The sequence below is a fragment of the Rhinopithecus bieti genome, unplaced genomic scaffold (genome assembly GCF_001698545.2).
Source record: "Rhinopithecus bieti isolate Rb0 unplaced genomic scaffold, ASM169854v2 scaffold_11966, whole genome shotgun sequence".
Taxonomy (NCBI): domain Eukaryota; kingdom Metazoa; phylum Chordata; class Mammalia; order Primates; family Cercopithecidae; genus Rhinopithecus; species Rhinopithecus bieti.
Window position 1 is genome coordinate 1,273,632 of NW_016807254.1, and position 13,455 is coordinate 1,287,086.

The following is a 13,455-nucleotide window of genomic DNA, read 5'->3' on the forward strand; positions in this document are numbered from 1 at the left end:
ATACTATAGTATAAATTTTTATACTAAAATTTAGCATAAATTTTAGTATAAAACTAAAAAACATTAGTATTAAAAAGAAAGCAGATGGCAAACATTTTAAGTCATGTTTGCTGCACTGTTTTGCATCATGCTTGCTACTTTATTACATTTAAATATTTGTTTAATAATTTAACTTCATATTTGTTCTGAATATTGACATCAGAGATATAATCAGAACTATCACTGCCTAGATGTGCAAATCCTTCACCGCAACAGTGAGTTGGGCAAACTTCAAATATTGTAAAATATTTTAAATTCCTGAGTATAATTTATAGGGCTTAATACAATTTATGTAAATTGGCAGTAAACAGAATATCATTTCAACATGTGATCACTTCCACTGATACAAGCTAATATATCTGTCACCGTAAAATTTAAATAACATTAATGTCACTGATGATACAGCATTATAAAATGTTCATATATAAATTTAAAAAATTAAAATTTATGTAAACATTGATACAAATTTTCAGTTACTATATCAATATTTCAGCACACTAAATTAGCACTTCAGCTTTAAGAGCCATACTTTGAGTTATTCGAGTATATGTTATACATAATTCTTTTTATACATACTTTATGATTCATTAAGAAATAAAAATTTATTATAAATACAATTCTTTTAATCTTTCTTTATCTTTATACCGCTCCATGTATCTGTTATTAAGCCATACCTTCAAAGTAACCATCTCTTCTGGGCTGTACTTTCTTTGATGAGTTTGGAACAGACACTTTATTTTCATTGTTTTTGAATAAGGATAGACGCACAGTGGAATCTAGACAAAATGAGCAGGAAAGGAGCAAAGTTCATCTTTGGTTAATTCCTTCTCTAAATGGCCACATATTTCTTATATGGTGGTGTTAAAAAAAATAATATCCACTCTACAAAGCTCTATGAAATTGATGATGATGTTGTATTAAGCATCATAACATGGACAGGTAGTCAACTATGTACATATTATTGGTTATCTGATTAAACACATAGCCAATACTTAATAGAAATACTCTACTTTTCCATCTAAAGTATGGGGAGCTGGGATATAAAAGATGGAAGCAAGACAACTAATGGAATAAGAAACAGTTAGGAAAGGTTATTTCATTAATTTAACACCTAAAATAGTGGTTTCTCTTTTGCCCTAATGTATTTTCAGATAACAAAGATGTATAAATTTTCCTTGTATATTCAAAGCCAAGAATATTCAAGATCTATTATATTACAAAAAACAGATTGTGAGTGTAGACTATACATGATATATTAAATTTAAAAACAAGATTTTTAACATTGTAAATACCAAATTACATATTTTAATTAAATGCTAAAGTAGAAAAAATAAATAGTATTTGTATAGCTGTTCTCCAGCATGAGCAACCTGACAATTTCCATTAGTCTTCCAGTAACAATTCGTCTTTACTAAGTATGATTTACATTTTTCACAATGATTGTATTTCTCAAGATTAGGGAAAATGTCAGACGATGTTTAGGTACATTTCATAAGTATTAATATATGTAATCTCAGATGTCATAGTTATTAAATGTTTCTTATTAATTCAATATGAACTATCAGTAAGAATAATAAAAATCTGTGTTTATATATTTCATAAAATAAGTATTATATATCATCTAAGTCATTGACAAAAAATGACATGTGAAAGAATCATTAGTCAATGAGGAAAGACGTTACCATGGGCTTACGAACTGTTTGGTACCTTATAACCATCTCTCTACTCTCTTGCTCTTCTTGCCTTTTTATTTGATGTATGTATTTTCTGACAACATCACAATTCAGCAGACCTGGGTTAGATCCCAGTTCCAACTTTTACTAGTTGTATGACTCTGGAAAAACTGCTCTCACTTTCTGTCTCTTCCTCTGTCCAACACAAGTAATATTGTCTTTGAAGTACTAGTAGTACTGTACAAATTAACGAGATCATTTGTGTAAAACATCAAGTCCCATGCACACATTAGTGTAAGTTCTCAACAAATAACAGCTAATAGACATAATTATGACATAAACAATGAAATATTTCGTTTGTATTCTTAGAAAAAAATTCACATTCTTCTTAAAATTTACTGCAATATATAAAAATACATAGAACCATAATTGGCTCCATTTCATTCAACACAGTGCACTGAACAGAAGCTATGGATATTTTATAAGTTCTTTGGCATTTCCTCGGCCAAATAATAAAACAACCATACTTTCCTCATACTGTTATCAAGGTCAAATAATTTAATATGTATAAAATATTTAGAAAGGTTATCTAGCTCAATTTACTCAAAATAATTTTATTTCCCAAGAGCAATAAAGAGTGTTACATTATCAATATCTTTTTGTTTTAAAACATTCTGATTGCACCAGCATAAATGGATTTAATCTTGAATTAATTCAAATTGCAAAGGGATAATTATAAGAAGTAAGACACATAGTACTTTTAGATAGAAAAAAAACACTTGATTTTGATAGTCCCTGAAAATACCACTGGTAATAAGACAGTATTCTTACCTCAATAAAAAAATGAATAAATAAATAAAAACACAACCCAGTTAAAAAAAAAAAAAAGCCAATTGTAAACATTATAGCTTGTGACACGTTTTTATTCATTATAAAGTCAGTTTTGTACACTTAAGTCTACCCCTCTGTGATAATCAACAGCAGATCTATGTTGCCTTTTAAACATAATCTTTGTATCTCCCAGCAATGACTTGCCCAGTGTTGGGTAAATAGGTATTAAATTGATGTTCAAAAATGTTTCAAGAAACCCCTAGGTAAGTAACCATGTCCCTATTATGCATGTGTCTCTATACTTAACAGTTTATTATTTCATTTAAATAATAGAATTTTAGTTAAGCATTAAAGTATCCATATTATTGAATTTCTTGTACAATACCTTTTAATTTCTATAATTCTAATTTATCTCATTGTTTTTAGTATTTTTTTTTTCTTACATACATATCTGGTTATTATTACCCATTTTTTGCAGGTGCCAAATATAGCAGTGCTGTAAAATAAGCTTGAATAACTAGCAATATTTCATCATCTTATAAGGAGTATATTTACTAATTTAAACTTGCCCAAATATAAGCATATATTTACATGACTAAAATGCACACATATATTGTAAAATGTATATTAGTGACTTTTATCTAGTTTTTTTGAATCAATTGACATTCATTGAATATCTACCAGGTGCTAGGCATGGTGGTAGTAGGTCTGAGATGTCAAGGGTGTTTCAGCCCTCAAGGATCTTAATATTCAGATGAATTTTATTATTAACTTTTTGTTGTTGAGAGCATAACACAGTAACATCTGATCAAAATTCTTGTAAAATCTTTCTGGAAATTAATGTGGTAAACAAAATAAATCTTGAATAAACTTCATTTTGGTGGAATTTTGCCTATACTATTCCCTGTTGGTCCCTCCCCCTTAACATTCTTTAGTTACATTTATTATCATTCTGCAACCTGATTGCTTTGCTATAGCCCATGAATTGCTTACTTGACATGAAAAACATTAGTCTTTTTTAATGCTAGCTTAATTCCTGGCAGAAAATCCATGTTACTTATTCGTCCTATGTTCCTTAAACCTCTTACCAGCTACTCTCCACCAAAATCCCTATACTCAGACCCCATTCTCTCTGAGCACTCTGAGAGTGCTCCACATCAAAACCAAACACCCACTCCTTTTCTGCATCCACCTCATCTCAGTCTTGCTACCAATTACACTCAGTACTGTGAGATTATTGATCTTGCATGTTTTCAATAAACCAGTTGCTCTCACCTTACACAGGATCTTCTTCACTGCATGACTAAATTCTAAACTTCCCTGGATATCTGCTAAATTTCAACACAGATCACCAAATTCTGAAACTGCTTCTGTGCATGAAGCAACGGTAAAAACAAACAAACAAAAAGCCCAGAAACACAAGACCAGTTATTATTGGTTCAAGCTTATGCCAATCAAGAGTTTAAAAGCAATTACTCACTAGGAAAAACAACCACCATAACCCAAACATAAACTGTATAAGTGATGACAGCTCCTCACAATTTTAGATTTTACCCTTGGCTTCCAATCAATTCCTCCTCTTCCTTCTCCAACCTCCTCCGGTTTTAATCAGATGGCCTCACTTATACCAATAGAAGTCATCAATATTAAGTCTCCCCTAGTAGCTGTCCATACGACATCTTTCCTCAGTTTCTTGCCTCTTCATTAATGAGCCTCCTCGTATTCTTCCCTCTCTCTGCAACTGATTCCATTACATTCTACTTTCTTAAATTAATTGACCCTCTGCTATTTGCTGTATTTTAATTTTCTTAAATTAAATAATCTTAAATAAATAAAATATTATTGACTCATATCCCTTAACTGATAAAAATATGTACAAAATACAAACAGAAAATATGAAGTGCTTGTTACTGAGTGCTCGAAGGTTTTCGGTGGCAGAAATTTGAACTAAAGCTACCATACTTCATGCAATTATGCTCCATTTCCTTGAGGATTACTACTTTGTTAGATTGTAGGACATAATTTATTACATTAATTGTTCCTATTCTCTGACACCCCTCCTGCCATGCTCCCCACCCCAATAGATCTAGTTAGTGTCACAGCAGTTTTATAGACGATGTTGCCCTCTAGTGGCTTAAAATTTTCAAGTTGGCAAGTTGTCTATGTAGGATATATATCTCCAAGTATATTTAAAAAGTACTAGTAAATCTTTAAGTGTTTAACCAAATTTAGACATTTAAAACATTGTTTTAGCTCATTAGTAAAAAATTTTAAATTATGGTCATTATTTGAGACAGATGCAAGTAAGTTAATGGTATATCACAGATCGATTTAATTATAAAACTGGAAAAAGTATTAAACATTTTTTATTCTATAAGAAGAAAACCTGAGGCACAGAATCTTAAATAATTTGTTCAGAGATACAAAATGAAGTAAGTGCTACATTATCAACTGAACAGAAGATAGACAAAATGTGATAATTAGAAAAAATCTCCCAGATTTTCTTTTTCAAGCTTTTCACTATTAATCCTCCTTTTAATGTTTCTAATCTGTATATCTGTTGTGAATGAAGAATAGAATGAAAAAAAGTGAGGAGAATATAAAACTTATCACTAAATTTTACATTTCAGCATTCATGTTTTAAACAAAATGTTTAGTTTCATTAATATATTGATTTTAAAAAGCAAAACAAAAGTGACACATAGAGATACAAAATCTTACACAGTAATAAGAGTGCAATTTAGATTATAATCATGTTATTAGAGTAATAATCTCTATAAATATTATACAATTGCCATTTAGGATTTTAACCTAACCCAAAATGTTAGGTTAAAGACGTGGTCATTAAGTTGGACGTCTGGTTATCCTCCTTCATTTGTTACCCTGCCATGCCCCTTGTGACTGATAAAAAAGGTTTAATTTTGCCTGATAATTATGTCTAGTCGTGGCCATTAAAACAATGATTTTTATGTACTAGCATATATTCCTTACTGAATCTTTTGCTAAAACACTTGCTATGCTGCTTTATCAAAAATGTTCTCATCCCCAACCCTCAATTAAAAGAGTTGGCAAGAAAGACCTATGTATTTTTCAAAGACAGAATCGTATGGCGAGTCTGACAAGCTAAGCTTTTCCTCTACTTTCACTACTGGAGGCTATTTATTGTAAAAGTTACAAATACTTTTAAAAGTGGGCCTAGCAAAATTCCTTGAATACAGCTATGTCATAATTATTTATTGAATATTGGTTGAATCAGTTCTTAAGCCACCTCTGATATTTGAACTTGCCCCAGGAGTTTCAGAAATTGTTATTATTCTCAAAATGTTGTTTAAAGAATGTTTCTGATACTGCTGAAGATGATCAAAGCAATAATAGAGTTTATCAAACTACCTGATTTACACTACTAGATTCAATATCAAGAGAACTGAGAGCCTCAGTATCGTTAAGAGCTTGTAGTTACTATTTCACTGGGTAACCACCACATAGCATTCAGTTCAGAGAAGCCTGATGAACTTAATAGGAGTTTACAAAATGAGAGTGTGGGAGGTACAAACAAATTAAAAAGCATGGTGTTTGTATTTTCTTTAAAAATGCTTGAAATGTTAATGTTTTAAATCTGAAAAAATTACTACTCAATAAAATAAGTTATCACAAAAGGTAAAAGTTAAGATATCACTAATATAACAATAAGATACACAAGTTGAACACTTCTGAATATAAAAATAAATCACCAGTAATTTATCAATGGCTAGTAAGTGAAGTGATGCGTGAATAAATATCAGTTATTCCTTGAATATCAAAAGCACTTTTGCAATATTTACTTGTTTTAAAATTTTATATTTATATCCGGGTCTTAGAATTTACTGAATTATAATTAAAATATAATTAATAGAAAAAGATAAAAATAGTTTTATGAAATACTTTTTCATATGATTCCATAAGCTAGATCTATAGGAAAACTGTACATTTATTGCACTGCTCATGAGTAACAAGTCTTTTATGGAAACTTCTTACTAACAATAAGAACTTAAAAAAAAACTGATGTACAAAAGAAATGCAAAACCAATACAAATAACCATGTTCTNTTTCCCAAGTCCTACAAAATCATAAAATATATAAACTTTGCTTTTGCAAGATTTCAAGTTGTGAATGAAATCTTCATAGCTAAAATCCATGGAACTGATAAATTTGTATAATTTATTGAATAATCAAGCAATGTAAAAGCACACAAAAGAATAAGGAATGAAGCAGATGCTCTTTAGAGTCAACATTTCCCAAAAATGAACCTGTTTTAAAACAACTTATAATTCTCAGTACACAATAGATAGAACAATCAATATCAAAGTATATAAGAAAGAGGTGAAAAAAGTAAAAATAGTGTTTAAGAGTATAAGTCATTCAATGGTATAGCATAATTTTCTCTTAAGTTTATTTTTTCAGAGTAATTATTTTAGACATAGTTATCTGTGAATTCATTACTTTTCTTATTAAACATAATTTATAAAATATATTTTAAAGGAATTATCTTCTATTTTGCACACACAGTTATTATTCAAAGAGCACTAACTACTCACCTATTTTTTTCTTTAGTTTCTTTGATTGCATTTTCTGTGCCCTCTTCAACATTTGCTGAGCTGTAGAAATGTCCTTAAAGCCCCTATTAAAAGATTAAATATAATAAAGTAAAATAAATATCCAGATCATATTTAGATATGCATATACATATAGACATGCAATATAGCATACTAAAATAAATGTGAATTACCATTTAAGAAACTAAATTAATCAGATGGATAGTTTCTTAAAAACTGATGTAGGTATTCTTAAAATCTTGAAAAGTATCTGTCTTGGACATTTAGCAGTCTCTCAATTTTTTAATTTATTAGTGTCAAATTGACTACATACCATTCTTCTGAAATTTTTTTTTCTTTTTCAGATTTTAGCAAACTCTTTCTACTGGTCTTTGATTCAAGTGTCCAGGAAGAAGTTCTATTTTCTGATCTGGCAATAGAAAAAAACCACTTTTAACTAAATCAACGTAAGTATATCAGCACTTTTTAAAACTACAAGCTGTTTACGTTGTCTCAAACTTGGAAACAAAATCTAAGTTAGCAAAAAACATTATCTTGAAAGGCAATAAAAGTCTGCCATTAATTTAAAATGTTTACATTTCAATTACTTGAAGTATATTTTAATTTCTTTGTCAAAAGTAATGCAGCACTGGAATTTTTAGTCTAATTATTATCTGTACCTATATAGCAGTATTTAAAGATCCACTTGTTTACAATAATTAATTACATTATTTGTCTGATATACACATTTTGTAGTTGCTTTAATGTACCTACTTCATTCATTTTCTTACACTGAAAAATCTTCATGACCTTCAGTTTTTAGTACTAAATGTTCCATTTTCTAAACAAGTACATTCACATCTAGTTTTATAATTGTACTACTTTTGTAAGATATGTAATACTGTTGTTATTCACAGATTGATTCTCCAAACAGTAGTTCAGCTTACCTGCCACTAAATTGTGTGTGTTCTGAAGAAGACAAATTTTCTTTGTCATTACATAACCATGCTTGAGCTGGATTACTTGGTAAATTAAATGAAGTATCATCCCATTTTAAGTTTCCAGGAATCTTTTCATAAAAAAAAAGTAAGTAAGTGTTAAGTAAATTTTAAAATCCTAGCATTTATTTTGTATTACTTTACGTGCATATTACCAAATAGCCTCCTAAGGGAAACTCATTATAAAATTAAAAGTTATAATAAAATGAAATTTATGGAATATATTATACATGTCCTTTGTTGTAGTGGTGGAAACTATGCTTTTTGGGATAGCTCTCATATAGAAAATGATTAATTGTAAAGATCTTAAAAAATCTCAGAAAACTAAAACTTCAAAGATTATCAAATAAATAACAGATATTACAGTCCATTGACCTCTGACTGAAAATCTTCAGCTGTTGCCCTCTTAATGCATATTTTTGTATTTTTAAAGTGCTGTCAACCAGTGATTTTAGTCTACTGCCAAATATGCAGCTGAAGCATATCATTTTTTTTTTCTTTTGCTACTGTGAAATAAAGTGTTGAAAGAAATCCAAAATAAAGAAAAAAAGGAGCAAATGAAAGAAAAGCTACATGAAAAATTACATCTGGGGATGAGGAGGAAGTCAGAGGCTTCTAAAAGTAATTATGTTTTTCAAGTCAATAAATTGTATTATTAATCACTGCAACATAGCATAACCTTTAGAAATGAGCAAAGATCGAGGACTCAGAAGTTTCCATGACATGTTACCTTTGGCCAATGCAGCTGGTTTGAAAGAAGCAGTGTTTGTGAAGGGAAGCGGGTGGAATCTGATGCTAGCCACTCTTCTTCTAAGGCAGCCTGCACAAATAATATAAAAATGTATGTAATTTAGCTTACATAACTTTTACAATGTTTCTTTTAAATTATCTTATAGACTACAAATGTTGACAAAGTATATCAGAATTTTTATTTATAGGAAATTTTCTATGTACTATTGTGAGATGATATTCATCTGTTTAATGAAAACATGCTAAAAATGGGATAAGACTTTTCATCTCTAAGTTTTGGATAAAGTGAAAACTTAATATTTGAATGCTCTAAAAAATGAGGTGCAGACTCTTCAGTGTATTTAACTGTTTGTAACTATGACTCTGAGACAAATCTAGATGGAACTGAGTAAAGTCATTTTTTTAGCTCTTTACAGTACAGACATCACTATTGAAAATTTATAGTATTTTAATATGTTAGTATCAATTTTCTATAAACAGCCTATAAACCAGCTTTTTCTTAATTTTTTTTAAATTTCACAAAGTTTCTGAATAGAGTAAAAAAATATACTTTGTGGCAACGATTAAAACAATACAAGGAACATGGTCCCTGATTTTTATTCTCTAATTCAACTGTTCAAATAACAAAAATATAAATTTAAGCCCAAATTTGGAAATCCCTATTTTAAACTCCCTCTCTCTTTACCTTTCAAACATTTTTCTTCATTTTATGGAATTATCCAAATGTATTATATCTTTTTCTACAATGCGAAACCTGCTGAATATAATTGAGTGTTGTCATAACTTTAGGGTGTAATTATCTGCCTTTTTTACTTGATTGAATATATAATACGGCTTAGAAGCTAACTTTCTGTGTTTCTGTTATTTTATTTTGGGAAAAAAGAAGATACTAGAATTACCAATTTTTTAAAAAAGGTTTCTAAAATAATCAAACATTAAAACTAGAATAATTTATTCTGAGGGGATGTAAATGCAATTTTTCATTTACACAATTGCAGTGTGTCTTGACTGCCTTTTGAAAGACCATTGGAAAGGCAGGCCTAGAACATACTGACTCTAGGAAGGTAGTGCAATGACAGAATTTCACTTAATCAAATTTAGTCTTAGGATACCTACTCAAACTCACACCATTTGAATGTGATGTAAATAGTGCGCCTCTACTCAGTTGCTAGACAGATCAACTGTTACATTTCTTCTAGGTAGCAAATATTAACATATATATATATATATATATCACAGTTATATATGGTTTAATATATATTTGGTTGAAGAATTGCTATTTGTTGGTTTTATGAAAGGAATAAATTCAAGAGCTCTTTTGCATAACATGGTGACTACAGTTAATAACAATATAGTGTATTCTTGAAAATCATTAAGAGAATAAATTTTAAGCATTCTCATCACAAAACAATGTTAACTATGTGAGGTAATGCGCATGTTAATAAGCTCAATTTAGCCTTTCTATGATGTATATATATTTCAAAATGTCATGTTTTACACAATAAACATATACAATTTTTATTTGTCAATTAAAAAATTCAAATTTCAGTATTGGCAAATAATTCAATATTTGTAATAAAAAAATGCGCTATTGGAAAAGAGAGAGAAAGAGGCAGAGAGAGACAAAGCTCTCTCACCACAGCCATGAGTATTCCTCCTTCTCATCCTCACAGAAAGAAAAGGGTTGAAAATGGCAGTCTAGAAACGATGGCTACAGTTCAGGGAGACTCTAAAATAAAAGGAAACACATATGCTTTGGTACTTTTGGAAAATTATAGAAAAAAGATATGGCCATTTATTTCTAATATATTTAAGCCATTTATGTTGGTTGATTGTTAAATCAGGCTAGTAATTCAGTAAACTCCCACTGATTTATACAATCAAAATTCTCTCTTTAGTTCATCATGAATGACAAATAAATCTAATGACTGTTCTGTTAAAATAAGGGGGGGGATGGAAATATTTATTTGATGTAAAATTGTAAACAGGATTCAGAACTTATTTTATTTTCAGTGAAAAGGAAAATCCAGTCATATCTCAGGGAAGATCAAGGCCCACAATACATCAGCTATAATTGAATTAGCATTTTATTCTGCTGAAAACTGCTAAATTGATAAGAAAATGTGAAGGAGACAATATTACAAAGGCAACGTGCCACCTGATGAGTGGTTATGGAAAAGGACCAGCATTATCAGGCAAGTGGCCTGACTTTTACACTGGTTTTATACAAACAGCCTTTTAAAATTTTATTTTCTTAAACACCTGCCAAACCATCTACTTTTGTATTCTCTAGAAATCCAGCTGTTGTCTCTCTTCAGCAGGACAAGATCCCACAAAGCACAGTAAACTTCTTTGCCACATCATAGAGATGTTGATAGAGTCCTCCTCCTTGGAAAGGCTATATAAAGTCTGGAGAAAATTGACATTTTCTAATTCATACCTAAAAGTACAGAAAACTTTGAAAATAGCTTTTTTGGTTGAAAAGAAAGTTTATAGAAACTTTTATAGAATTCCAGAACAATTATTTAACTACTATCTCTTAGAAATTTCTAGAATTATAAAGAGAAGGTTTTATATAAAATGTTAAAGATGCTTTTGGCAATTATATAATCACAACCAAAATATGTTACTAAGACAATGAATTTATATGAATTCAAGCTTATTAATATCAAATAGATTTGGCATTACCTAGTATGCTGAGGGAAATAAAATCTCAAAATGTCAGGAGAAATTGGCTAAGAGTTATAAATATACCACTGTTTTTTAAAATGTATGTTAATATATCGTGCTTACCACTGCAAATTTATACAAATTTCAGTTGTTGCTTAATAAAGCCTTCTACTCACATAGACCAATGGAACAGAACAGAAACCTCAGAAATAACACCACCCATCTACAACCATCTGATCTTCACCAAACCCTACAAAACAAGCAATGGGAAAAAATCTCCTGTTCAATAAACAGTGCTGAGAAAACTGGCTAGCCATATGCAGAAAACTGAAACTGGACAACTTCCTTACACCTTATACAAAACTACCTCAAGCTGGATTAAAGACAAAATGTAAAACCTTGAATCATAAAACCCTAGAAGAAAACCTAGGCAATACCATTCAGGACATAGGCAGAGGCAAAGACTTCATGACGAAAATGCCAAAAGCAACTGCAGCAAAAGCCAAAATTCACAAATGGGTTCTAATTAAACTAAAGAGCTTCTGCTCAGCAGAAGAAACTATCATCAGAGTGAACAGGCAACCTACAGAATGGGAGAAAAAAATTGCAAATTTCCCAATTGACAAAAGTCTAATATCTAGAAGTTACTAGAAACTTAAACAAATTTACAAGAAAAAAACAACCCCATCAAAAAAGCGAGCAAAGGACATAAACAGACACTTCTCAAAAGAAGACATTTACGTGGCCAAAAAACATAGGAAAAAACGCTCAACATTACTGATCATTAGAGAAATGCAAATCAAAACCAAAATGAGATACTGTCTCACACCAGTCAGAATGTCAATTATTAAAATGTCAAGAAACAATAGAGGCTGGCGAGGCTGTGGAGAAATAGGAACACTTTTACACTGTTGGTGGTAATGTAATTTACCTCAACCATTCTGGAAGACAGTATGAGATTCATCAAGGATCTAGAACCAGAAATACCATTTGACCCAGCAATCTCATTACTCGGTATATACCCAAAGGAATATAAATCATTCTACTATTAATACACATGCACACATATGTTTACTGCAGCACTGTTTACAATAGCAAAGTCATGGAACCAACCCAAATGCCCATTAATGATAGACTAGATAAAGAAAATGTCGTACATATACACCATGGAATACTACATAGCCACAAAAAGGAATTAGATCATGTCCTTTGCAGGGACATGGATGAAGCTGGAAGCCATCATCCTCAGCAAACTAACACAGGAACAGAAAACCAAACACCACATGGTCTCACTCATAACTGGGAGTTGAACAATGAGAACGTATGGACACAGGGAGGGGAACAATACACACTAGGGCCTGTTGGCCGATGGGGAGGCAAGGAGAGGGATCTTTGAGGACAGGTCAATAGGTGCAGCGAAACACCATGGGACACGTATACCTATGTAACAAATCTGTACGTTCTGCACATGTATCCCAGAACTAAAAGTAAAATAAATAAATACATTAAAAAACAAAAAACAAAAAAACCCTTCTGTTCAGATATTCTTTAACTTACAACCAAGGATTTGGAAAGCTTTCTGGCTACTTGAGAATTGTTATCAAATGTACTTATTACTTATATATTGAAAATGAAGTTGAATTTGGATAGATATGTAACTGGCAATAGAGGCAGCCTTCACCTGGAGACATCACTTCTGGTTTTGTATTTGCAGCCTTTCTGATACAGTAACCAGGTACACTCCTATGGAAAAGCACTATTGTCATTCTATTTGATTCCTTTAGAAACTAAATGACTGGCACTCACTGGCTTGATAATTCCCATTTTGGGTGGGACAACTTGAATTCAATGACTAACAAGGTAAGAAGGTCCCAAAAGGCCTCACTTTAAAAAAGAGAATGGTATACTTAAAAATGCAGCCAC

General features: G+C 30.7%; 1 protein-coding gene across 1 annotated transcript in view; it reads right to left on the reverse strand.

The window, feature by feature from the left end:
* LRRIQ1 (leucine rich repeats and IQ motif containing 1) overlaps nt 1-13,455 on the reverse strand; it is a 238,671-nt gene that overhangs the window by 88,230 nt on the left and 136,986 nt on the right. The window contains 5 exon segments of the mRNA XM_017880705.1: nt 714-815; nt 7,118-7,200; nt 7,449-7,544; nt 8,062-8,183; nt 8,843-8,932. Coding sequence (XP_017736194.1) covers nt 714-815; nt 7,118-7,200; nt 7,449-7,544; nt 8,062-8,183; nt 8,843-8,932 — 493 coding nt within the window.